We start from the raw sequence: 25,839 nt of genomic DNA, 5'->3' as shown, positions 1-25,839 counted from the left end.
AAAATAATTTTCAAAGGGATAATTGGAAATGAACTTACTTACAAAAAGTGATCAACATAGAGTCGTAGAGTCCTTCGGTCCAACCCATCCATGCCACCCAAATATCCCAACCCAATCTAGTCCCACCTGCCAGCACCCGGCCCATATCCTTCCAAACCCTTCCTATTCATATACCCATCCAAATGTCTCTTAAATGTTGCAATTGTACCAGCCTCCACCACATTCTCTAGCAGCTCATTCCATACACGTACCACCCTCTGCGTAAAACGTTGCCCCTTAGGTCTCTTTTATATCTTTCCCCTCTTACCCTAAACTTATGCCCTCTAGTTCTGGACTCCCCGACCCCAGGGAAAAGACTTTGTCTATTTACCCTATCCATTCCCCTCATAATTTTGTAAACTTCTATAAGGTCACCCCTTTGCCTCCGACAGTCCAGGGAAAGCAGCCCCAGCCTGTTGAGCCTCTCCCTGTAGCTCAGATCCTCCTACCTTGGCAACATTCTTGTAAATCTTTTCTCAACCCTTTCAAGTTTCACAAAAAATCTTTCCGATAGGAAGGAGACCAGAATTGCACACAGTATTCCATCAGTGGCCTAACCAATGTCCTGTATAGCCGCAACATGACCTCCCACCTCCTGCACTCAATACTCTGACCAATAACGGAAAGCATACCAAACGCCTTATTCACTATTCTATCTACCTGCCCAACTAGAACCAAATTCCACAGAGAATCATGAAGTCATACAGCACAGAAACAGATCTTTCCGTCCACCATATCAGCACTGACCAGATGTCCCAATCTGATCTCGTCCCATTTACCAGCATTTGGCCCATATCTCTCAAAACCTTTCCTATTCATATACCCATCCTTATAAATGTAGTTTTACCCACCTTCACCACTTCCTCTAACTGCTCGCTCCATACATACACTACCTTATCAGGTCTTAAAAAACAGTAAAACCTTGCAATTATTTTGCCCCTTCCTTTCACTACTGTCCCTTCCAGCTTCACAAATTTCTGTGATATCTGTCCTCCATTTATTCTGACTTGTTGAACATTCCTGATCAAAGGTGCTTGATCATTATTAGTTACTATATAACAGATGTCAATGGCCTCAGAACAGCAATAGGGTTAGAGAATTCCAAAGAAGGGTCACTGGATTTGAAATATTAATTATGTTTTCTCTCCACAGATGGGGCCAGACATGTTGTGTTTCTCCAGCAATTTCTGTTTTTGTTTCAGTTGAGATGCTTGTATGAAATGTGAAACAAGTAGAAAATTACTTATTGTTACATTTTTCACGAACATGCATTTTGCTACTTTACAAGCAATCATGGAATTAAGGTTGCAACTCTCCAGAATTGGCTGCAGTCGTCAGGAACTGATGTGTACAACACTGGAGGAAAATCATAGGGGTACTAAAAAAGATAGTTTTTGTGATGTTTTCTTTGAACATTTCTGTGTAGCAGATATGAAATATTGACAACAGGGAAGGGTTGCTTGGCTGACAGTCAAGCATCAATCAATTAGAAAATTATATTTTAGCACCTTACCTAGCACCAGGAAATAGTACATCACAATTAGTGGATGTATTGGCTGATTATTGGCTAGGGTGTGCAGGCAGGCCACAAGGTGAGACCTTCAAAAATAGACTTAATCAAAATTGGCAACACTACGTGAAATACTGGGTAAAGCTTCATCTCCTCATGACACTTTAGCAAAGGTTTACAACATTTGTTTATAAGCATATTCATCATTCGATCAAACTTAGTGTCCAGCAAAAGTCTTCCATTACTGTTTAACCACAAGATACTACCTATTAATTCTAAAATTGGCAGTCCTATATTTGAATGGGTTAAGAGGAACTCTTAAGAGATAAACTCAATTGGATTTTTGTTTTAAGCAGGACAAGTTCAGTGAGGTTACAACACTTGACACAGACAGAAACATGGGTGAAGATCTGGTTTTAATTAGACCTTTTTCACAGTATAGAACATTAACTGTTTAGTTTGTTTTTTTAAGAACTTCCATAAATTTTCATTTCAAAATTGCTGAAACATAATTCCTCTTTAACACAGCCCATATCCATGCTTCTACCTTGGCTAAAAAGATAGCAATCCCGTGTTCTATTAATTCTACTTCTTCTGTTATATTTGCCACTCTGAATTAATAAATTTTTAAAAATGAATGTGTTCATGTATCCATATAATTCATACAGAAACTTAAACTTTTAAATATTATAGTCACCAATAAGAGATGAAATAGCAATATTATGTAGGTAATCTATAGGAGTTGTGGTTCTATTACTGGATGGATTGCATTGTACAACACTGTAACATCATTTTACAAAAGCTGAAATTACCATTTCATCCATTGGGAGCACCTCCCCAAATTTTAAAGTTTTCATTGCTTCTGCTACTTCCATTGCATTCCGGTACACAGGAATAACATTATAACGAAAGGTAAGTTCATCAATTGGAAGGTTGTATTTCCTGGCATGGTTCTGAAGCGTGCCTGAAACAGAAAACAAAAAAAAATATCGTCATTGGTGGGAGTTCAAATTTGGCAGATCTTCCCTTCTTTAAAGCCAACCTGCCAGCAATAAAGGGAAGTTGAGTTTTCATTTGTGGTGAGTAAATAAATGAGGCATAAGGCAGAACTACAATTTCCAAGACATATTAATTTTCTGGTACAAGTCCACATTTGCAAGTTTGTTCATACAATGGTGATTCACCTGCTGTATGCAACAGCTAAAATTATGCCTGAAGAAATTTGCTTGCTCCCTCTACATCAAGGTGTTGCAGTATTGGGACAGCTTTCAACTTTGCACAACAGAATTAGTTAAATGGTGAAAAACTGCATAAAGCTGCAACACAAAGAGACATGGGAGTACTTGTGCACTAAACACAGAGGGCTAGCACACAGATGCAGCATGTAATCAGGAAGCCTAGTGGAATGTTGGCCTTTATTTCAAAGATGTTAGAGTATAAAAGTAGGGAAGTCTTACTGAAACTGTACAAGGTGTTGGTGATTAGATTAGATTAGATTCCCTACAGTGTGGAAACAGGCCCTTCGGCGCAACAAGCCCACACCGACCCTCCAAAGAGTAACCCACCCAGACCCATTTCCCTCTGACTAATGCACATAACTCTCTGGTCAATTTAGCATGGTCAATTCAACTGACCCTCACATCTTTGGACTGTGGGAGGAAACCTGAGCACCCGAAGGAAATCCACACGGACACGGGGAAAATGTGCCAACTCCACACAGATTGACGCCCGAGACTGGAATCGAACCTAGGTCCCTGGTGCTGTGAGGCAGCAGTGCTAACCACTGAGCCACTATGCCACCCATAGAGACCGCATCTGGAGTACTGTTAACAGTTTTGGTCCCTTTATTGAAGAAAAGAGATCATTTTATTGGAAGCAGTTCACAGAAGATTTACCAGAATGATCCCTGGTATAAAAGGGTTGTCTTATGAGCAAAGACTACTCACGTAGTTTGGGAGAATGAGTGATAATCTCTTTGAAAGATGAGGCAGCATAGTGGCTCAGTCTTTAGCAATGCTGCCTCATACTGCCAGGGACCCAGATTCAATTCCAGCCACGGGTGATTATCTGCTTGGAGTTGCACATTTTCCCTATCTGCATGGGCTTCCTCTAGTGCTATGGTTTCCTTCCACACTGCAAAGATGTGCAGGCTAGGTGAATTGGCAATGCTAAATTGCCCATAATGTTCTGGGTTTGTAGGTTAGGTGGATTAGACATGGGAAATGCAGGATGATAGGGTAGGGGTGATATGAAAACTTTACACTAACATCTAATCCACTCCTACTAAAGAGTTTGGAAATCAGGGAACTTCTGGAAGCTCTTTACATACAGAAAGGGAAAATTAACCTTCTAGACATTACGCAGGCTATTGTGTTACATCAAGGATCTCGATTTATTCAATATAATACATCCCACGTGGGGTTGAAATTAATGAATACAGAAGGAACAGAAATTGAGAGAACTCTTGCAAAAAAACCTTATGGTCTTTTCTGTGCCAATGCATGATGGTATAGAATCAGCAGAAATGCATACTGAGAAACAAGATCAAAATGTAACACTAAATTAAATCAAAATAGGTACAGAGGTGGACTTAATGAATGTGAAAACTTAAGATGCACCAGAGTGCAAGCCCCACCTGTTTGCTGCTCAAAATAAACAGAACACTTATAATGCCGTAACCAGCAACTTTGAAATTGTCATTAATACAAAAAGAAAATTGGTTTTCAGTTTGCGGATTGATAAAATTGTTCAGTGTTTTAAATATGACTCTGTTTGTAAAGGCAAATTAACCATATAAGACCAGGAAAGTGGAAATGGCTCCAGAGGAGAATTCTCTTTCCTTTAGATGAGAAATAGGTGGCAGGCTAAACCTGTCATGTGGCACAGAGAACAATGCTTGTTGATAATCTTAATGCCAATGTGGTGGTGGCACTGCAGATGTGAACAGGTAGTGTTGTCAATGCAAAGACATGACTTGGAATAAGACTGAAAAGTGTCTCTTTCACAGATCATGAAACCATTGTTAATTGTCAGAAAAATGCATATAGTCCACTAATGTCCATTAAGGAAGGAATCTGCCATCCTCACCTGGTTTTGCCTACATGTGACTCCACATTCACAGCAATTTGGTTGATTCTAAATTGCCTTCTGAAATGGCCTAGCAAGCCATGCAGTTGTACCAATCACTACAAAGCCTCAAGGAAATGAAACTCGATGGATCACCTGGCATTGATCTAGGCACCAGAAAAGAAAATGGCAGAAACAGCCCTGTCAACCCTGCAAAGTACTTCTTACTAATATCTGGGGGCTAGAGACCTGTCTCAAAACCTAATCAAGTTACATCCTGACACAATTATACTTACAGAAACATGCCTTACAGACAATGGCCCAGACACCAGCATCACCATTCCTGGATATATCCTGTGCCACAGGCAGGACAGATCCAGCAGAGGTGGCGACACTGTGGTATTGAGTTGGGAGGGAGTTGCCCTGGGAGTCCTGCCTCCATATTGAACAACATTTAGAGGAAGCACTGAGGATGGCAAGAGCACAAAATGCAAGTAGGTGGGGGATTTCAGTGTCTACCACCACGAGTGGCTCAGAAGCAGTACTATGGACCAAGCTGATTGGATCTAAAAGGGTCTGCAACTGGTTTTGAAGGAACCAACAAATGGGAAAACATACTTGACTTCAACTGTACCAATCTGTCCATGAAAGTATCAGTAAGCGCAACCACTGCACAGGTCTTATGGAGACGAAGTTCCACTTTCGTATTGAGAATAACCTCCATTGTGTTGTGTGCTATAATCATTGTACTAAATTGGACAGACTTTGAATAGATCTAGCAACTCAAGACTGTGCATCCATGAGGTGCTGTGGGCGATCAACAGCAGCAGAATTGTACTCCAGCACAATTTGTAACCTCATGGCCCAGCATATCCCCACTCAACCATTACTATTCGGCCAGGGAATCAACCCTGGTTCAATGGAGAGTGCAGGAAGGCATGGTAAGAGGAGCACCAGGCAAACTTGAAAATTAAATGTCAGCCTGGTGAAGCTACCAAACAGGACTACTTGCATAACAAACAGCACAAGCAGCAAACGATAGACAGAGCTAAGTGAGCTCACAACTAAAGGATCATATCTCAGCTCGGCAGGCCTGCCACATCCAGTTATGAATGGTGGGTGAGCAATTAAACAATTCACTGGAGGAGGAGGCTCCACAAGTTTCCCCTTCCTCAACAATGAAAGAGCCTAGCATACCAGTGCAAAAGATAAGCTTGAAGCTTTGACAGCAACCTTCAGCTAAAAGTGCCAAGTGGATGATCCATCTCAGTCTCCAGCATTACAGATACCAGTCTTCAGGCAATTTGATTCTCTCCATGTGATATCAAGAATGGTTGAAGGAACTGGATGCTTCAAAGGCTATATGACCTCACAACATTCCATCGGAAGGCTTGTGCTCCGGAACTGGCTGTTCACCTGGCCAAGCTGTTCCAGTACAATTGCAACATTGCCACCTATCTGACAATGTGGAAAATTGTCCAGGTATGTCCTGTACATAAAAAGAAGGACAAATCCAACCCAACCAATTACCATCCCATCAGTCTACTCTCAATCATCAATAAAAGGATGGAAGGTGTCATCAACAGTGCTATCCAGCAGCACCTGCTCAGTGACACTTAGTTTGTGTTCCGCCAGTGCCACTCAGCTCCTGGCCTCATTACAGCCTTAGTTCAGACATGGACAAAGAGCTGAATTCCAGGAGTGAGGTGAGAGTGACAGCCTTTGACATCAAGGTCACAATTGACCAAATGTGGCATCAAGGAGCCCGAGCAAAACTGGAATCAAAGGGTATTGGGGACAAACTATCCTGTCAGATAGGAAGATGGTTGTGGTTGTTGGTGAGTTATCTCATCAAGAACTCGTTAAGGTAGTGTCCAAGGCCCAACATCTTCAACTTCTTCATCATTGACCTTCCCTCCGTCATAAGGTCAGAAGTGGGGATATTTGCCAATGACTGCACAATGTCCAGCACTGTTTGCAGCACCTCAGATACTGACACAGTCCATATTCAAATGCAACAAGATTTGGAAAATATCCAGGCTTGGGCTGACAAATCTCAAGTAACATTCATGCCACACAAATCTAAATACCATATCTTGACATTCAATTGTGTTACCATCACTAAATTCCCCCGCAATCAACACCCTGGGGGGTTATCATTAACTAGAAATTCAATTGGAGTGGCTATAAGAGCAGATCAGAGGCTAGGAATACTGTAGTGAGTAACTCACCTCCTGACTCCCCCCAAAGCCTGTCTATCATCTACAAGACACAAGTCAGAAGTGTGATGGAATACTTTCCACACTTGCCTGGATGATTGTAGTTCCAACAACACTTAAGAAACATGACACCATCTAGGACAAAGCAGCCCACTTGATCGGCTTTACATTTACAAGCCTCCACTCACTCCATCACTGGCAGTCAGTAGCAGCAGTGCATACCACTTATAAGACACGCTGCAGAAATTCACCAAAGGTCCTCCAACAACACCTTCCAAACCTATGACCACTTCCAATGAAAAGGATAAGGGCAGCACAAAATGGGAACACCACAGCCTTCAAATTGGCCTCCAAGCCTCTGACCATCCTGACTTGGAAATAAATTGCCTTTCCCACTCTGAATCTCTCCTCTCCATCGTCTCCCCTCCCCTCCATTCACTAACATCAACCCCTCTGACTCTCCAACAATCTTCCCCTTCAACCTCCAAATTGTAGGTCTGTCGTTCACATTAATAAGTACAGCTTTGACAACACGAGAAACTCAATACAGTCCATAATAAAGCAGCCATTTTGGTGAACATTTCATGCACTAACTCAATTACCTCCTCCTTTCATCTTGGTTTAGTGCCACCTATGAAATGCATAACTCTCTGTCGGTTCATCTGCAGCACCCCATAGATCACAACTTCCACTGTCTGCTCAGACAAGTCCAGAAGGTGCTCGGCTCTTCACCTCAATTCCATAGAAGAACCATAGAAAATCATACATCATTCAGATTTGGACATTATCATTGTTCTTTCACTTCATTGAAAAACTGGAACTCCCTATCCAACAGCATTGTGGAATCATCATCAGCACATTAATATTAGTGATGCAAGAATAAGACTCATTACCACCTTTTCAGGAGAACTGTAAATAAGCAATAAACAAAGCAGAAAGGAATAGTCAACATCCAGGTGAGATGAAGCAGAGTGAGGGAAGGCTGATAAGGAGCGTGAGTAGCAGCATTGATCATCTGGATTTTAAAGAGGGGTGGCACGGTGGCTCAGTTGTTAACACTGCTGCCTCATAGTGCCAGGGACCTGGGATCGATTCCAGCCTCGGGCGACTGTCCGTGTGGAATTTGCACATTCTCCCTGTGTCTGTGCGGGTTTCCTACCACAGTCCAAAGATGTAAAGGTTAGGTGAATTGGCCATGCTAAATTGCCCATAGTGTAGGTTATTAGTCATGTGTAAATGTAGGGGAATGGGTCTGGGTGGGTTACTCTTCAGAGGGTTGGTGTGGACTTGTTGAGCTGAAGGGCCCATTTCCACACTGCAGGGATTCTAATTCAACAAAGGCCTCGCCAGTGATGCTTACATCTCACAAATTAAGTTTTAAAATGTCAAGTTAAAGTAAGTTGAATAGATTGTAGCAGGTTGACAATAGGTTAATTCGTTCAGGCTGTGCTAGTCTACATTAAAAAGACTCTTTGAAAGAAACGCATCTCTCAACTGACCACAGACTAAGGAGTACAAACAACAGTCTTAATGAAATCAACTGGCTATATATAAAGATTGGGTTTTCAAGGAGCCATGACTTAATGGATATATGCTGAAGCAAATTTTGATAATCACATTTTTAAAATTCCAAATGATGTACCCTGTGATATCAATCCATGATAAATATTACGTGATTATTATTATGTGTGCATTCAGCTAGTTGATAAAAGAATATTTTGAACAATTTATGAAATGATTTGGCACAACTATGAAGTCTGCTTAATAGCTGCTAAGTAAACTGACAGAGGATGCATTTTAATTGCTCTTCAGATTCTAGGTCAGAACAGGCTGACTTTCTATAATGACACTTTGCTTGGAAGTATGAAACAGACCTGTTGGTGTGCCAGGTGAAAAAAGCTATCACCTTCATAAATGTTTTAAAAATCCTCCAGTCCACATCTCCTAAACAAAAATTCAAAATACTTCTCTTACTCAGATTATTAATTCAACTCATTTTGCAGTATTTTCACCAAATTCATTCAAATTATTCATTCAAATAACAAAGAAAAAATAGTTGCTGAGTATTAAACATCAAACTCAATTCAAAATTAACCAACCAGCCAATAATGTTATTTTCAAGAAATCTATCTGGCTGTGGTGATGCTGACTGTTTAACAAAGTTACTTTTCCTCGTTTTTTTTCCCAAGAGGGCTCGTAAAGGCAAAGGTGCCAATATGTCTGGAAGTGGCTACTTTAAACAATGGCAGGGGAGTGGCCAGCTCTCCAAGTTCAGATTTTTTTTTCTAGTTTTGTTTGTTTTAGAAAGCAGTCAGAATTGCTGGTAGCAGAGAAACAAGGTTCCATGCTTCAACAGATGTTTCTTGCCTGATTCTTCTCTCTGAAATCTCTCCTGCCTGCAAGAACCGGAGATTGAATTTAACATTTGCTAATGAGTGTGTTTTTGGGATGTTGCGGATATTGGAACAGCTCCTTCTTTAAGTTACAATTTCGAGTCAGTTGGGTTTCCAAATAGTTAAGTTATTCTAAATTCTGTTTTATTTTGTTCGTGTTTCAACCATAGTGTTAAAATAAATTCTGTTTTGCTTAAAGCTGAGTGGTTTGACCATCTGCATCACTCCTGGAACATCCACTTTACATCTGCTATTAAAATAAGATAAAGTTAGGGCCTGGTCCATAACACTGGCCTTACCTGTCAGAAATCCCTGAGGAAAGAAGAATCCAGAAATCCAGAAAGACTTTGGTTGTCCTCGTTTGATCCAAGTCTAAAAATGAGGCAAACTAAAAATTCAGTTCTGTGCAACCATTTCCAAACATGTTAGCACTTGGCAGATCACATTAACTCACTGAACTGAATATATAAAATCACAAAGGCAATGTAGTCAGTTAGTCAACCTAATTTTGAACTGTCATAAGCTTTGTTTAATCTTCTCTTAAAATTAAAGGAGAATTCACTTAGTGCTGCCTAACATATCAACATGAGAAAGCAGTTATATATGTATAATTCTTCCTCTTGACTTATTCAAATAAAGAGATTAGGCAAATAACCAGTTTTTCAGTTTCCGTAAAGGCCATATTTTGAGTCAACTGCTTTGACATGACTACGATTGGATGTCACCATTCCAAATTATTTTCTTTGTCCTTTCAGCAGAATGCAATATTCTCAATTGTACTATCTTTCAATGGCCTACCAGGGAAAATATTTATGTTTTTGAGGAGAAAGTGAGGACTGCAGATGCTGGAGATTAGAGTCGAGAGTGTGGTGCTGGAAAAGCACAGCATGTCAGGCAGCATATGAGGAGCAGGTGAATTGATGTTTCGGGCATAAGCCCATTATCAGGAATGAGGCTTGTGGGCCAAAGGGGCTGAGAGATAAATAGGAGGGGGATGGGGCTGGGGAGGAAGGTTTGGGATAAGGTGGAGGGAGCAAAATTGAGGAAACTGTGAAATCCACATTGATACCAAGTGGTTAGAGGGTCCCAAGGCAGATGGTAATGGTTTGAAGATGGAGGAGGTCCAGGATCTGCATGTCCTTGGGGGAGTGGGAGGATGAGTTATAGTGTTTGGCCACGAGTGATGGGGTTGCTTTGTGCGTGTGTCCTGGAGATGTTCTCTGAAGTGTTCTGCAAGGAGGCATCCTGTCTCCCCAATGTAGAGGAGACTACATTGGGAGCAATGAATACAGTAAATGATGTGTGTGGAAGTACAGGTATACTTCTGACATTTGCAGAAGGCTCCTCTGGGGCCTTGGACAGAGGTGAGGGGGGAGGTGTGAGTGCAGGCTTTGCAATTCTTGTGATGGCAAGGAAAGATGCCAGGAGGGGAGGTGGGTTGGAGGGGTGTGAGGATCTGACAACATAGTCATGGAGGGAATGATCTTTACAGAATGCAGATAGAGATGGGGAGGGAAATATATCCTTGGTGGTGGGGTGTGTTTGTAGGTGGCGGAAATGGTGGAGGATGATCAGTTGGTCACCATTGATGGAGATGGAGAGATCCAGGAAGGGGAGGAGGTGTCCGAGATAGGTGAGCTTAAGGTCGGGGTGGGACACATTAGTAAAGTTGTTGAACTGTTCAACCTACTTGTGGGAGCACAAGGTTGCACCAATACAATCATCACTGCAGTGGAGGCAAAAGTGGGGAATGGTGCCAGCGTAGCTGGGGAAGATGGACTGTTCCATGTACCCAACAAAGAGACAGGCATAGCTGGAGCCCATGGCTAACCTTTTGGTCTGGAGGATGTGGGAGGATTCAAAATAGAAATGATTGTTTTTGAAAAAAACAATTTAAAAATGTATGTTTTTGAGACACTTTCCTGTACTCAATTGTATTTATGGTAGTTAAATAATAGAGACTTGAATTCTCTGATGTTGACTGGCACAGCATTCCAGTTGGCTGCGACTGAGCTGTTGAGAGTCTCTGTCCATTTTGAAGTTCAGGTCTCATTACCATGCTGCTGACAGTCTGTAGCTTCAAACCAGATATCCACATGTAGCTTTCTGATTCTAGGCTGCTGCTATATTGGTCAGCCCAGAGGTCGATTGGATGATGCCATAGGGACTGACTATAAACATACTGGAGAGAATCAGACAACAAAGACCCTTGTTGTTCTTAGGGAGTTAAACCCCCAGCATTACAAAAATAATTTAAAATTATCTTTCTATTGGTCCTTTTCCAAAGTGTAATGGCAGAACACTGTCCACAGAGAACATGAAACATGCTCAGTCCAGCTGTTCCAAAATTAGAGACCACTGTTCCCTGAATGTTATGAGACCCAAATCAGTATGTTCATAAGGGATGAGTACCAGAAACAAGACAACACTCTTGGGATATAATGGGTCATGAAAATTACAATGATGTAACTGGTCAAATAACTCTGCCATCATTAAGAGGGAAGACTTCAGTCTAGAATGTGCATGCGAAGATAGATGTCTTAGATTCTATTTCTAGAGTGCTGAGTTTGATAATCTAGTATGTACAGATACAGGAGTGTTAACGTATGAAAATAACTGAACAGTCTTACTTAGAGGTAAGAAGCAAGTAGCCTCAAGGACAATGTATGTGTAGGTATGCACAGTCCACAGATAATCCAGATCAGTATCTCATTGCACCAGTAACAATTAGATTAGATTCCGAACAATGTTGATTTAAAGCACAGCATTAACAATAATTGTCCAATCTCTTTTCGAGATGGAGTCAATCAGAACTTATTTCTGAAAAGCTGTCTCATAAAGTAGTGATACAAAATTATTCAAGGCTAAACAAAGATCTATATTTTCCATCTGTTCATTTGCACTGTGGGCCACATGAGTGATCCTCAGAATGTATTGTGAAGTTAGCTGATTGCAATCAATCTGATTGTAGAGGTACTTAGAGTACTGTTCGCCGAGCTGGGAATTTGTGTTGCAGACATTTCATCCCCTGTCTAGGTGACATCCTCAGTGCTTGGGAGCCTCCTGTGAAGCGCTTCTGTGATCTTTCCTCTGGCATTTGTAGTGGTTTGAATCTGCCGCTACCAAAACCACAACAATGAGCACCCGAGCTACAAATCTTCTCACAAAGTTTGAGTACTTAGAATACGGCTTCCCAAACTGGGGTTTAGCACTTCAATGAAATCGTGAGCAGAAATGTTGTGATTGTAAGCTCAAAAGTAGAAATGGCTGATGTAGAGTGCAGCACCACCTACCCCACCCTTCATCCCTCTCACAGGTTTTCGCTCTCTCACTGCTTCCCCACTCCCGGTCTCAGAATCCCACCAAAGAGTCATGACTATTAGTGTTGAAAAGGGTTTGGGAAGCATTGAGGAAGTAAAGATGGTAATATGATGATATTATTACTGGACTAGTAACCTAGCATTCCAGGGTCTGGTCCCTCACGGTATGGGTTCAAATTCCATCATAAGAAATAGTGAGGACTGCAGATACTGGAGTAGTCAGAATGGATAAAGTGTTGTGCTGGAAAAAGCACAACAGGTCAGGCAGCATCTGAGGAGCAAGAGAGTCAACATTTCAGATTTAACTCTTCATCAGGAATCCTGGATGAAGGGTTAAGCCCAAAACATCAAATCTCTTGATCCTCAGATGCTACCTAATCTCCTGCACTTTTTCCAGCACCATACCTCAAATTCCCCCATGTCAACTGAAATTTAAATTCAATTGGTAAAGTTGCAATTGAAAGCTAGTCTCAGCAATAGTTACTAAAGATAGTCATCTGATAGAGAAAGATTTTTAATCAGGAAGAAATCAAAGATTATGGAGAAATGACAGGTAAGTGAATTTAAGAATTATTAAATCAGCCACAATCTTATTGAATGCTGCAGCAAACTTGATGGGCTGAATAACCTACTTCTGCACTTACATCTGATGCAAAGAAATCTACTTCGCTTTTGGAGAAGGAAATCTGCCATTTTTACTTCAAACCTACGTGATTGTGTCAATGCTTGACCACCCTATGAAATGGCTATCACTCTGTCAGAAGAGCAATTAGTGATATGCAACAAATGCTGAAAAAAAGCCAGAGACCCCATAAAAGAATGAAAAAAAAGCTTCAGTTTCACTGAGTAAAGAGCAAATTTTGCTAGTGTTTCTAGTCCCAATTGCTTTCCAGTGAACTGCGTCAAAAATGTAGGTCCAGCAGTCATCTTATGAGGATAGTGCATAGTTATCTTCCAATCCAACATGACAAGATGATTTATAGGCTCCATCAGTGATGCACTATTCTCCTTCATCCTCCTTTCCTGTTGATAGTTCTAAGTCCCTGATGTTTCTGCCTATCCCTGTTTGAATTGATCCCCTTTTACATACATATCAATGTTTCCAATTTAGCTCCAGAATAAAAATTCCCCTGCCTTTGTAAGCCTTATACTCTCATTATATAGAGGTCAGAGTTACCATCATCTGTTTAAGTTCCCATTAATTATTAGGTGCCAGCCTATGATCTGCAAACTCCCCCTATTAGTGTCAACATCCCCTCAGAGACCCAATACTATGAAGTCCATCTCCTTGATTGCTTACTTTTCCTTGAACTCTACAGGCAGTCCCCTGATATTCCCCCAGACCTTTACTGACCAAAACCCCAACACTGTCAATGGCCCACCCCTGAGCTGATTTTCCATGATAGCCCAACTGAACTCTGCCCATCATTCTTGGCTGATGTCTCAATAGCATCTCAACCAAACAATTTGTAATCCCTGGACTGCTTACATGTTAACTTGCAGGACTGGCTGTTGCTCAATCTCTGGACTGCAAAGACATGAATTCCTAAACTCAGATGAGAACAATTGCTTGCCTGAATGTGGCCAACACCATGGACTATAATCAGATGAGACTGTGGCAGGTTGACAGCAGCATAATGATGTGTTGAGGATGGTGATTTTATGATGTGAAGCTGCATGGATTAAAGGTGAGGAGGATGGTGGCCATGGACCATGGGCCAACTGTGTGCAGTTGCATGATGGCCATGTATTCAGCAAGGTGAGACAGCCAGATACCCACTCGGTTTTCTGGTTGGGTTTTTGTGGGAGGAGTGGAGAATTGGAAATAGGATGGAAATAAGATAACTTGGAACTTTAATGAGATGCAAAACATGGAAATAAGGAAGTCAGCAATCGCAGATGAGTGGCTAAAATATTCATTTAAGGCTTGAGAAGAAAATCGGGATTACTTTTCTCAATATTAAAAGTCTGATTTTTTTCATTCTTGCACGATGTTGTCACCACACTCTACATTTCTCTTGCCACAACAGAGAGGGAGAAAAGCCACCCATTGTCTTTCTAGCTAATGGATAGAGATGTAATTGGGCTTAGTTGACTCTCATACTTGCTGATGTTGAATACACACACTCTAAATAACATAATTAATGTTATTTTGCTGAGATTCCAATTTCAGATGGCTCTTATTTCAGCTTCTAATTCACTGGAAGTTAGCACACAGTTGGCCCATGATCCATGGTCACCATCCTCCACGACCCTTAATCCATATAACTCCACATCATAAAATCACCATCCTCACCATTTCTATATACTGCAGTCAAACTTGCCACAATCTCATTAATGGCAAAGTCCATTCTGGTTACACTTTGAAACAACTTACGTAATGTAAAAGAAACATATCTGCTAATTTGAACATGGCAAGATTCACAAACATTATTGGGTAAGTGAACAAATATTAGGAACAGAATATGAATTGGTTGCCCATTGGACTTAATAGAAAAGAGCACTGGATATTTTGCAAACACAGGACAACGAGCCCAAACTGTGTTATCTGTTAAAATAATTTCACCTTTCTTCAGCTTTATTGATGCCCATTGAAGAATATAAGTTGGCTATGACTCCAGAAGAAAAGCTGAAAACACAATGGACCATGTGGTCTCTTTCTGTGCTGTAAACCTTTGATGTTTCTGACATACTTCTTTTGCTTCAATTGCATCATGAAATCTATCTGAAAGGTGAGATGGGGCTTTGGTTCAACATCAATTCTAAAGAGTTGGCATCTCCAACAGTGCATCACTCCCATACTTTCCCACTGGAGTGTCAATCTAGGCACATACCTTTGAAATGTGACTTGATCTAATAGCGTGTAACTCAGAGGTGACAGCGCTAAGCACTTGCCTCAGGAGAAACAGCTCAATTGGCCAGATGTTTGCTCTGGGGCAAGACTGAAGCTGGAGGTTGGGTATACATTGGAGTTCGGCATACTTCTCACATCTACGTACAAATTCATCCACACTCCATACAAACTCCTCGTTAAGACTGAATGTATGCATTTGTTGGATGAGAAAATATAAATGTTTCATTTTGTATAAATCTAATTTAGTTTGTAATTTGTACTAAACTGAAATCTACAGTTGATGTTCTGTGTTTGCCAGCTTTCAGGAGAGTTTTAATGAGGCTTCAGTGAAAGGGCAGTTTAATTAAGAATGAACTGAAAGTAGATTCTCATAACATGAATCAGCTAGGCCTTTTGGCTTAGGAGTATTAAAAACTAGCAAACTTCATGTTAGCATTTGAGTGTAAATTACAGTAGAGTATTGAGTTAAGGATTAATGTAGTGAAGTAGAAGGGAAAGAGATGCTCTGTTGCTTTTACTTTTTGTGAACTTTTTCAGCGTCATGAGTTGACTCTTACTATGTTCCAGGAGATGAAGCTGGTTATTTGACAGATGGTAAGTGAATAAGGTCTATTGGCTTTCTAAGGTATAAAAAAAATAATAACTGCTGGAAAAGTTAATAAAATGTATTAAACTTTAACAGAATATATAACTGAAAAAAAAATTAAATAGTCCCTTATAACAGATTATGGATGGTGAGATAAATGCTATGTCACAGCTGCAGCCCCCAGATGCCAGTTTGGTCTAATGTAATCACATCTGTGGCAAGTATTTGAAATTACAGCAGCTTTTACTCAAAGTTTATGAGCTGCAGACTGAACTATAGAAACTGTGATATACTGGGGAGAGGGTAAGCTACCTGTATTCTTTGTACAACAAGGCAGACACACTTCCTGGTGTGGTCATCTGAGTTGGTCAGTGTTCAGCGACAGTGAAGTGTTATTGTGAATGAGGCAAATAAGTGGACCCTTGGGCAGGTATGCAGAAATCCCGATTTTCCAACAGACCTGAGGCTGTTTCCATTTGTCTGGATGAAAACAAGGCTGCAGGATAGACGAGCTAACTGACTGTGACCACCATGGTATAGGAGGCCAATCAAAGTAAGTATGTAGGCATGTAGAGGTAGCAGGGGACAATCTAGTGAGGGAGACTGACACCCTTCTCTATTGGAAAATGCAAGGGTTCAGACAACTGCTTGGTGCGAGGATTTTGGACATCTTCTCAGGGCTGGAGAGGAATTTGAAAAGTAGGATCCAGTTGTCATGGTTCACGTAGACACCAAGAACATATGTAGAACAAAGGTGGTGGTTCTGGTTTGCTAGTATGAGGAGCTAGGTGCTAAATTAAGAAACAGAATCTCAAACATCATGATCTCTGCATTAACAGCTGAGTCACTTGCAAATTGGCTAAGAGCAAATCCGATTAGAGATATGAATGTGTGGTTCATAGAATGGTCTGAGAGAAGTGATGTCCAATTAACATAGCTTTCTAAAGAAAACAGATGAACTATGGCCAGAAATATAAAGAAGTATGAATGACCTAATAACCATTGCACTGAGACACGGCTCCAAAGTACCATGGTTTGGAAAGGATGGGGTGTGGTGGGTGCTCACTTAGTTAATGACGGTATTAACAGAATAGAGAGGGAACACCTAAGTTCAGGAAATTAAGATGTAGAAACAATTGAAATAAGAAATTATAAAGGCAAGAAGTCACTTATAGAAATGACGTGTAGCCCCCCTAACAGCATTTATATAATAGGGTGATGTATCGAGGGTGAATAAGCCATGAAAGCTTGTCAGAAATACACGGGGGATTTTAATTGACATGTGAGCTGGAAAAATCTGGACAAAGGTAGCCTGGACAAGGAGTTCATAGGATGTTTTCAGGTTAGTTTCTTAGCACAGCACATTCTGAAACTGACCAGAGAGTACGCTACACTAGACAAAGCATTGTGCAATGCTGTTATACTATTTCTCACCTCAATAAACTCTGTTCTTAATACAAAATCTTTCACCCATGCTCCCAATGGTTTGAGTGAGGGATAAGCTGCATCGGCCCAAAGGGATGGGACCTGATTGTTCAGGAAACTGGTGTACGTCTTTTCCACCTCTTCAGACATTACCACAAATCCAGCGATGGCTTTGTTCAGTGTAATTAAAGAGTCCTGAAATGAAAGGCAAATAAATGTTCAAAATGTTTATTTTCATTTCTATTTGCAGACTGAGTAATGGGGTCATACAGCATAGGAACAGATTCTTTGGTTCCAACTCATCCACGCTGACCAAATTTCCCAGACTAAACTAGTCCCACTTGCCTGTGTTTGGCCCTGATCCCTCTAAACTTTTCCTATTCGTGCACTTGTCCAAAGGTCTTATAAATATTGCAACTTTCCCTGCAACAACCACTTCCTCTGGCAGTTCATTACACATATGAACAACCTTCTGTGTGAAAAGGTTGCCCCTTCTGTCCTTTTTAAATCTTTCGTCACTCACCTTAAACTCCCCGATCCAAGGGAAACAACCTTTGTTATTCATCTTATCTGTGCCACTCATGATTTTATAAACCACTATAAGGTCACCCTTCAACCTCCCCAACACTCTGGTGAAAACATCCCGAGCCTAGCCATCCTCTCTTTATAATTCAAAACCTTCTGTCCCAGTAACATCCTTGTAAATCTTTTCTGCACCCTCTCCAATTCAATAATATGTTTCCCACAGCCGGGTGACCAGAACTGTATACTTCAAAAGTGGCCTCACCACAACATGAAGTCCCAACTCTTACACTCAATTGTCTAACCAATGAAGGCAAGTGTGCCAAATGCCTTCTTCACTACCTTGCTTATCTGTGACAGAACTTTCAAAGTACTATGTATCTGAACCCTAGGTCTTTCTGTTCGACAACACTCCCTAAGGCCCTACCATTAACTGTGTAAATCCTGTCCTTGCACCTTACCAAAATGAATCACCTCACATTTATCCAAATTTAAATTCCATCTACCACTCCTGGGCCCACTGATAAAGATCCCTTTGTAACCTTAGATAACCTTCTTTACTGTCAACAAACAACAGTTGATGCAGCATCGATTCTTGCAGAATACCACTGATCACAGGCTTCCAATCTGAAAAACAATGCTCCACCACCACTCCCTGTCTCCTACTGTCAAGCCAATTTTGTTTCCAATAGGTAAGCTTTCCCTGAATCCCATGTGATCTAACTTTACTAAGCAGTTTACTTTGCAGAGACTTATCAAAGGCTTTACTACCCTAATCAACTCTTGAGAATTCCAGTTTCACACCAACAAAGTTGACCTTAGTGCAATTTAGAACTTTAATTTTTACAAGGCCTATGCTTTCCAAAACTATTTTAAAACTAACAGAATTATGATCACTGATCACAAAGTGTTCCCCCACTAACGCTACAGTCATTTGTCCTGCCTTATTTTGCAAAGGAAGCTCAAGCATTGTTTCTTCTCTACTAGATACGTCTACAGAATGATAAAGAAAATTTTCTTGAACACATTTAACAAATTTCTGCCCATCTAAGCTCTTGACACTATGGCAGTTCTAGTCTATGTTTGGAAAGTTAAAATGCCCTATTATTACAACCCGATCTGATGTGGAAGAGCCGGTTTTGGACTGGGGTGGACAAAGTTAAAAATCACACACCAGGTTACAGTCCAACAGGTTAATTTGAAAGTACAAACTTTCGAAGTGCTGCTCCTTCATCAGGTAGCTAGTGGGGCAGGAAAAACCTGTTGTATTATAAACTGATTTTGTGTGATTTTTAACTTTAACCCTATCTAAGATCTCTGTACATATTTTAATACTTTAAGTCTGATATCATTAAATATGTAACAACCCAGATTTCCTCCATTGTCCTGTTCTAGACCCAGACAAGGAAGAGTGCATCAGAGGTATGTGTCATTTGTCCAAAACAATATGTGCCAGCAGGTACACTGAGCATTAGCATGGCCGAGATATGCCCCTGCTAAAGTTCCAACCTCTCAGAGGGACCTGTAGCATAAACCAAAGACATAATCAGAAATCCAGCTGCCAAACTTGAGAACCACAACTAGGAAACTGCAACACTATCCTCTATTTCCTTACAGCGGTCTCTACACAAAGTCCAGTGCCAGTATCCTTTGGGACTATTAGTTGGAGTGGGCAGAAAGTGAGTTTGAAGAGCCAGGGATAGCCTGCCATATCCCTCATAATAGGGAATGCTAAGCCTATGCCTGTTGTAGATGCAGGTCCTGCTCTATTCAAGAAATCCTACAGAAAGCATATGTGGAACAAAATACTTTGAACCCAAAGTCTCTAAGATAACAGGAACATCAAAATCTCTGGTTGCAGAATTGGTGCTAGAGGGAAATGGGTCAAATTAAACAATTTGCTGTGGCATTAGAATACTCTGATATGATTCAAGTCTTTGCCAGCCAACCATGTAATTTGATCATGCTGTCATTAACATTAGAGATTAAAAACACATATGAGCTCTCAATTGGTCATAAGCTTATTAGATTTTAGTATGCTTTTGAATAATTTTAGTAGTTTTATTTCTGTTTTTCACTTTAAATTTGGTTTTAGTTAATAACTTCCCCTTCCTTTTACTCTTACATCAGTGGTTTTAGATTTTTAAAAAAATGTGACCTTAATTTCTCATAACAATTTTACTTTGATTGTCTGATACTGTTAAAATCATGTATGATAGCTTGGGTAGAACCTGAAGCATATTAATTCAGGGCTCTGATGATTTAGACTGCCTTACATCAAGCAGTTGTCCTTTCCAAAATATTTGCAAAATTTGGCAATTTTCTAGTATTTTACATTAGGTACATTGTTGACTTGCCTTAAAACCATCACCCAGTCAAAGCTCAGCTCAAAAAGAAAGACTTTTTTTTTGGATGTTTCAGAATAAACAAGCCTGGATGTGTACATACTGGTCTATCCATAAAAATTGGTGCAAACATCTTATGCTTACTACAAATACATTAGTCTTTTAACCATCCTTTCATTTATCTTTGCCGCTTCCAAATAACACCAGACTTAATGAACCGTTAAATCAACCCAAGTAGTTTCTTCGATCACATTTTACTACCAACATTCCAAAAATAAAAAGAATGACCTAGAGACTTTGGGATCCAGAGACAACCTCTCAGACCCTAAGTTTTAAATTGCACCCATACATCTGGCATTTGAATTTGACAGCTTCAGATGATGAACTGCAGGGTCCTTTTTTCTATGGACAGATTAGGCCACAACAATGTCATTGGAAAACGATTGCTAGTTCAATTCTTGGTTTAAGCAAGGCAGTAGCTGCCTGGTCCACCTCATGGAAAAAGTTGAGATCAGGGAGGTGGGAAGTGAATTATTATTATTTCCTTTCTTCAGTCCACATTAGCAGCCGCACACCATCTGGTAATGTGCTCCTGCCCAGTGGTAAGTTGTCATGATATTTGAATGGGAAGTTGATCAACATTATAGGAGTGAGGCTTGGAAGTCAAATTTACATGGAACGCAGGCTGCAAAATGCAGGACCAGTTTGTTGACCATTTCAGCATTCATCTGCCCATCACCGTCTTCCAGCTAAAACTGGGGGAGATTATTTTGTTGATAATTTATGACAACAATCACTATTTATAATTCTCACTCCATCCTCACTCTTGTTCTGTAAGTACTAATGCAAAATTCTGGAAATTTGCCAAATGACACAAATATTTTGGAAATGACTACTGCTAGATGTAAACTTCCATACAGGTAAATGGCATACCCACTCGTACAATGGCAATGACACATTAAATATACCAGTTGTTAACATTCCTTTCTTCCCAGGTGATGTGGATTACATTGCTGCTATGAGGTAGTACACAAAACAATGTGTTTTTAAACTAAACTTGAACTTTGCATTCTAAAATGAAACACTTACAAAATCCATTAAAAATCTTTAATCTTCAGTTTATCCTTATAAAAAGGTTTTTCTATGAATCCATGTTTTATAAACATATTGTAAATTTTTTGCATTATTTCCAAATAACCAGAAACAACATCCTGCAAAGTGTGATTTCATTTAGTGGCATGAAATATTGATATTCTAGTATGCTAGGTTTGAGGGATATTTTTCACACTATTCTACACTATTATTACAGACTTTAGAATTTACTCTCAGAATTTTTAACTTGAAATCAATCAAAATTGATTGGTAGATCATCCCTCTCGCAAATACTGAATCTAAAAATGTTAGTTTTTAAAGATTATGTGAGCAAGTAAATTAAAGTCATTTTGGAAGGTTATTCTTTCATAGTAACACAATGATTGCTTCAGACCAAACATAAACTATACTTTAATTGCTCTTCTGATTATTTTAAATTTAACACTTCTTCTAACTTGGTGAGAGAGGAGGGGAAAGAAACCCTTCTCTGATTTTCTTTCCAACTGCATGGTGGCTCACTTATTGATATATCCTTCCCTTGCTCTTGGTAATAAGCAGCAAAAGGCTAGCAAGTAGCAATATTGGACATAATTGCATTTACACAAGTTATCAAAGTGGAGCTCGTGAAAGAACATAGATATTTTAGGTTAGCCTTCAGACATAGGTGAAATTCCACAATTAGATTTCGAAATCAACATTGTGTTTTGTGATGCATAAAAATTCTGCATTTATAATTATGGATTCATTTTCTATAGGAATAAGATGCTACTGGTTGTTCTATAGTTTTCACAGGATACGTGCAAAACTAAATCCACGTTTGAATCACATATAGAACATAGAATATTACAGCACAGTACAGGCCCTTCAACCCTCAATATTGTGCCACCCTGTGAAACCAATCTGAAGCCCATCTCACCGACACTATTCCATTCTCGTCCATATGCCTTTCCAATGACCATACAAATGCCCGTAAAGTTGGCGACTCTACAACTGTTGCAGGCAGTGAGTTCCATGCCCCCACTACTCTGAGTAAAGAAACTACCTTTGACATCTGTCCTATATCAATCAACCCTCAAATTGAAGCTATGCCTCCTTGTGCTATCCATCTCCATCAAAGGAAAAAGGCTCTCACTGTCCACTCCACCTAACCCTCTGATTGTCTTATATGTCTCAGTTAAGTCACCTCTCAACTTTCTTCTAACGAAAACAGCCTCAAGTCATAGAACATAGAACATAGAAAAATACAGCGCAGTACAGGCTCTTCAGCCCTCGATGTTGCGCCAATCCAAGCCCACCTAACCTACACTAGCCCACTTTCCTCCATATGCCTATCCAATGCCCGTTTAAATGCCCATAAAGAGGGAGAGTCCACCACTATTACTGGCAGGGCATTCCATGAACTCACGACTCGCTGAGTAAAGAATCTACCCCTAACATCTGTCCTATACCTACCACCCCTTAATTTAAAGTTATGTCCCCTCATAATATTTGACTCCATACGTGATCACAGTCAGGTTAGAAGTTGCTGTCGGTGAAGCCTCAGTGAATTACTGCAGTGAATCTTGCAGATGGTCACGTTGCTACTACTATACATAATGAAGGCATAAAATGTTGAAAGTGGGGAACAGGGCCACAGGCTGCTTTGTCCTGGATGAGATTGAGGTCCTTGAATATTGAGTTTAATTCAGATAAATGTGAGGTGCTGCATTTTGGGAAAGCAAATCTTAGCAGTACTTATACACTTAATGGTAAGGTCCTAAGAAGTGTTGCTGAACAAAGAGACCTTGGAGTGCAGGTTCATAGCTCCTTGAAAGTGGAGTTATAGGTAGATAGGATAGTAAAGAAGGCATTTGATATGCTTTCCTTTTATTGGTCAAAGTATTGAGTACAGGAGTTGGGAGGTCATGTTGCGGCTGTACAGGACATTGGTTAGGCCACTGTTAGAATATTCCATGCAGTTCTGGTCTCCTTCCTATCGGAAAGATGTTGTGAAACTTGAAAGGGTTCAGGAAAAATTTACAAGGATGCTGCCAGGGTTGGAGGATCTGAGCTACAGGGAGAGGCTGAACAGGCTGGGAGAGGCTGAAGGATTACCTTACAGAGGTTTACAAAATTATGAGAGGCATGGATAGGGTAAATAGGCAAAGTCTTTTACCTGGGATCGTGGAGTCCAGAACTAGAGGGCATAGGTTTAGGGTGAGAGGGGAAAGATATAAAAGAGACCTAAGGGCAACTTTTTCACAGAGGGTGGTACGTGTATGGAATGAGCTGCCAGAGGAAGTGGTGGAGGTGGTACAATTGCAACATTTAAAAGGCATTTGGATGGGTATATGAATAGGAAGGGTTTGGAGAGATATGGGTCGGGTGTTGGCAGATGGGACTAGATTGGGTTGGGATATCTGATCAGCATGGACGGGTTGGACCGAAGGGTCTGTTTTCGTGCTGTGCATCTCTACGATTCTATGATTCTATTAATGGACCTGCACCCATCCAGATTTGACCCTTGCAGAGGGAGCACTGGCACTAAGGATCAGGAGGTAAGCTATTCATCACAGGATTCCAAGCCTCTGGCTTGTTCTTGAAACCACTGTTCTTAATATGGTAAGTCCATTTCATTCTGGTCAATAGTAACCTCTGGGATGTAGATAGTGGGATGTAGCAATGCTCTTTAAATTGAATGTCAAGAGGTGATAGTTAGATTCAGTTTTGCTGGAGGTAATGACAGTTGAGTGACAGTTGTGTGACATGAATGTTACTTGCTATTTATCAGCTTAAGCCTGAATATCATCTTGGTCTTGCTGCATACAGATATGTAGTGCTTCAGTACCTGGTGTCAAAAATGGTACCGAACCTTGTGAAATCATCAGAAAACATTCTTACAGTTGACCATATGATGGCAGGAGGGCTTTCTAGAAGGTGAAGGTAGTTGGACCGAGCACACTACTGAGAAACTACTGCAGAAATGCCCTGGGATTGAGATGACTAACTTACAACAACCACAATGATTTTCTTTTGTGCCAGGTATGACTCCAAAAAATGTTTGATTCCCATTAACTCTAGTTTTGAGAGTGCTCCTTAATGTCAAATGCTGTTCTGACGTCAAGGGCAGTCACGCTCACTTCACCTTTAGAATTCAGCTTGTTTCTCCAAATTTAGACCAACGCTGTAAATGAGGTCAGGAGCTGGTGGACTCCAAACTGAGCAATGAGCAGATTTTAATAGTTTTGAAAATCCACATAATATGGCTGCAGGCATGGACGTGGTAGGTGTCATTATTCAGGTGTAATTTTACTGACCTGCTTCAAGTGAACATGTTGCTCACCTGACCCACCTCCTCAACTTGCGCTGGTATAAACAAAAGTAACTACATTTCCAGAGGGTTTCCATTTTTTGCTCTTCATTTTTAGGCTTGAGGTTCTATGATATTAAAATTTCCCAATTTGCTTGTGTGTTTATGTTCAACAAGCCAAGCGCATCTCCTGCAATGCTACGCAATATTGAAAATGGCCACCGTAAAATTGGCAATCAGTACTTGTTGCCTTGGTGTAGACCTGTTGCTAACAACATCCTGTGCAGTTTTGGGGAGAAGAAAATGGTGCCCATTGTAATATGTTTCCAATATTTCAACACTTTCTTCTGGACTCCGTTAACATGATTAATCATATGATCCTGAGGTAGAGTTGAACAGTCAGACCAAAAATGAACTTGTTGTCAAACAAAGTCCTTCAACCTTTTCTCATAAGACCTTCCCTGCATACCAGACAACATCCTAGTAAATCTCCTCTGAACCCTTTCCAAAGCTTCTACATCCTTCTTATAATGCAGTGACCAGAACTCCAATTGAGGCCGCATCAGAATTATGTACAACTGCAGCATGACATCATGATTCTGAAACTCGATCCCTCGACCAATAAAAGTTAACACACCGTATGCCTTCTTAATAGCCCTATCGACCTGGGTGGCAACTTTCAGGAATCTATGTACATGGACACCAAAATCTCTCTGCTCATCTACCCTACCAAGAATCTTACCAATCAGCAAGTATTTTGCATTCTTGTTATTCCTTCCAAAGTGAATCACCTCATACTTTTCCACATTAAACTCTATTTGCCACCTCTCAGCCCAGCCCTGGAGCTTATCTATGTCTCCCTGTAACCTACAAAATCCTTTGGCACTATCCACAACTGTACTGACCTTAGTGTCATCCACAAGTTTACTGACCCATCCTTCTATACCCTCATCCAGGTCATTTATAAAAATGACAAACAGCAGTGGACCTAAAAAAAAAGATCCTTGCAGTACAGCACTAGTAACTGAACTCCAGGATGAACATTTTCCATCAACCACCACCCTCTGTCTTCTTTCAGCTAGCCAATTTCTGATCTAAACCGCTAAATCGCCCTCAATCACATGCCTCCATATTTTGTGTAGTAGCCTACCATGGGAGACCTTATCAAATGCCTTACTG

At 40.5% G+C, this 25,839-nt stretch overlaps 1 protein-coding gene across 1 annotated transcript in view; it reads right to left on the bottom strand.

Moving 5' to 3' along the window:
• Positions 1-25,839, bottom strand: part of dnah6 (dynein, axonemal, heavy chain 6) — a 313,200-nt gene that overhangs the window by 13,967 nt on the left and 273,394 nt on the right. The window contains exons 74-76 of the mRNA XM_060841711.1: positions 17,422-17,607; positions 9,527-9,599; positions 2,362-2,513 (exon numbers count right to left, since the gene is read on the bottom strand). Of these exons, the coding sequence (XP_060697694.1) occupies positions 2,362-2,513; positions 9,527-9,599; positions 17,422-17,607 (411 nt within the window). The remainder of the gene's footprint in view (positions 1-2,361; positions 2,514-9,526; positions 9,600-17,421; positions 17,608-25,839) is intronic.

Source organism: Hemiscyllium ocellatum, chromosome 2 (genome assembly GCF_020745735.1).
Source record: "Hemiscyllium ocellatum isolate sHemOce1 chromosome 2, sHemOce1.pat.X.cur, whole genome shotgun sequence".
Lineage (NCBI taxonomy): Eukaryota > Metazoa > Chordata > Chondrichthyes > Orectolobiformes > Hemiscylliidae > Hemiscyllium > Hemiscyllium ocellatum.
Note: the sequence above shows the minus strand (reverse complement) of the source record. Positions and strands in the feature narration are given on the sequence as shown.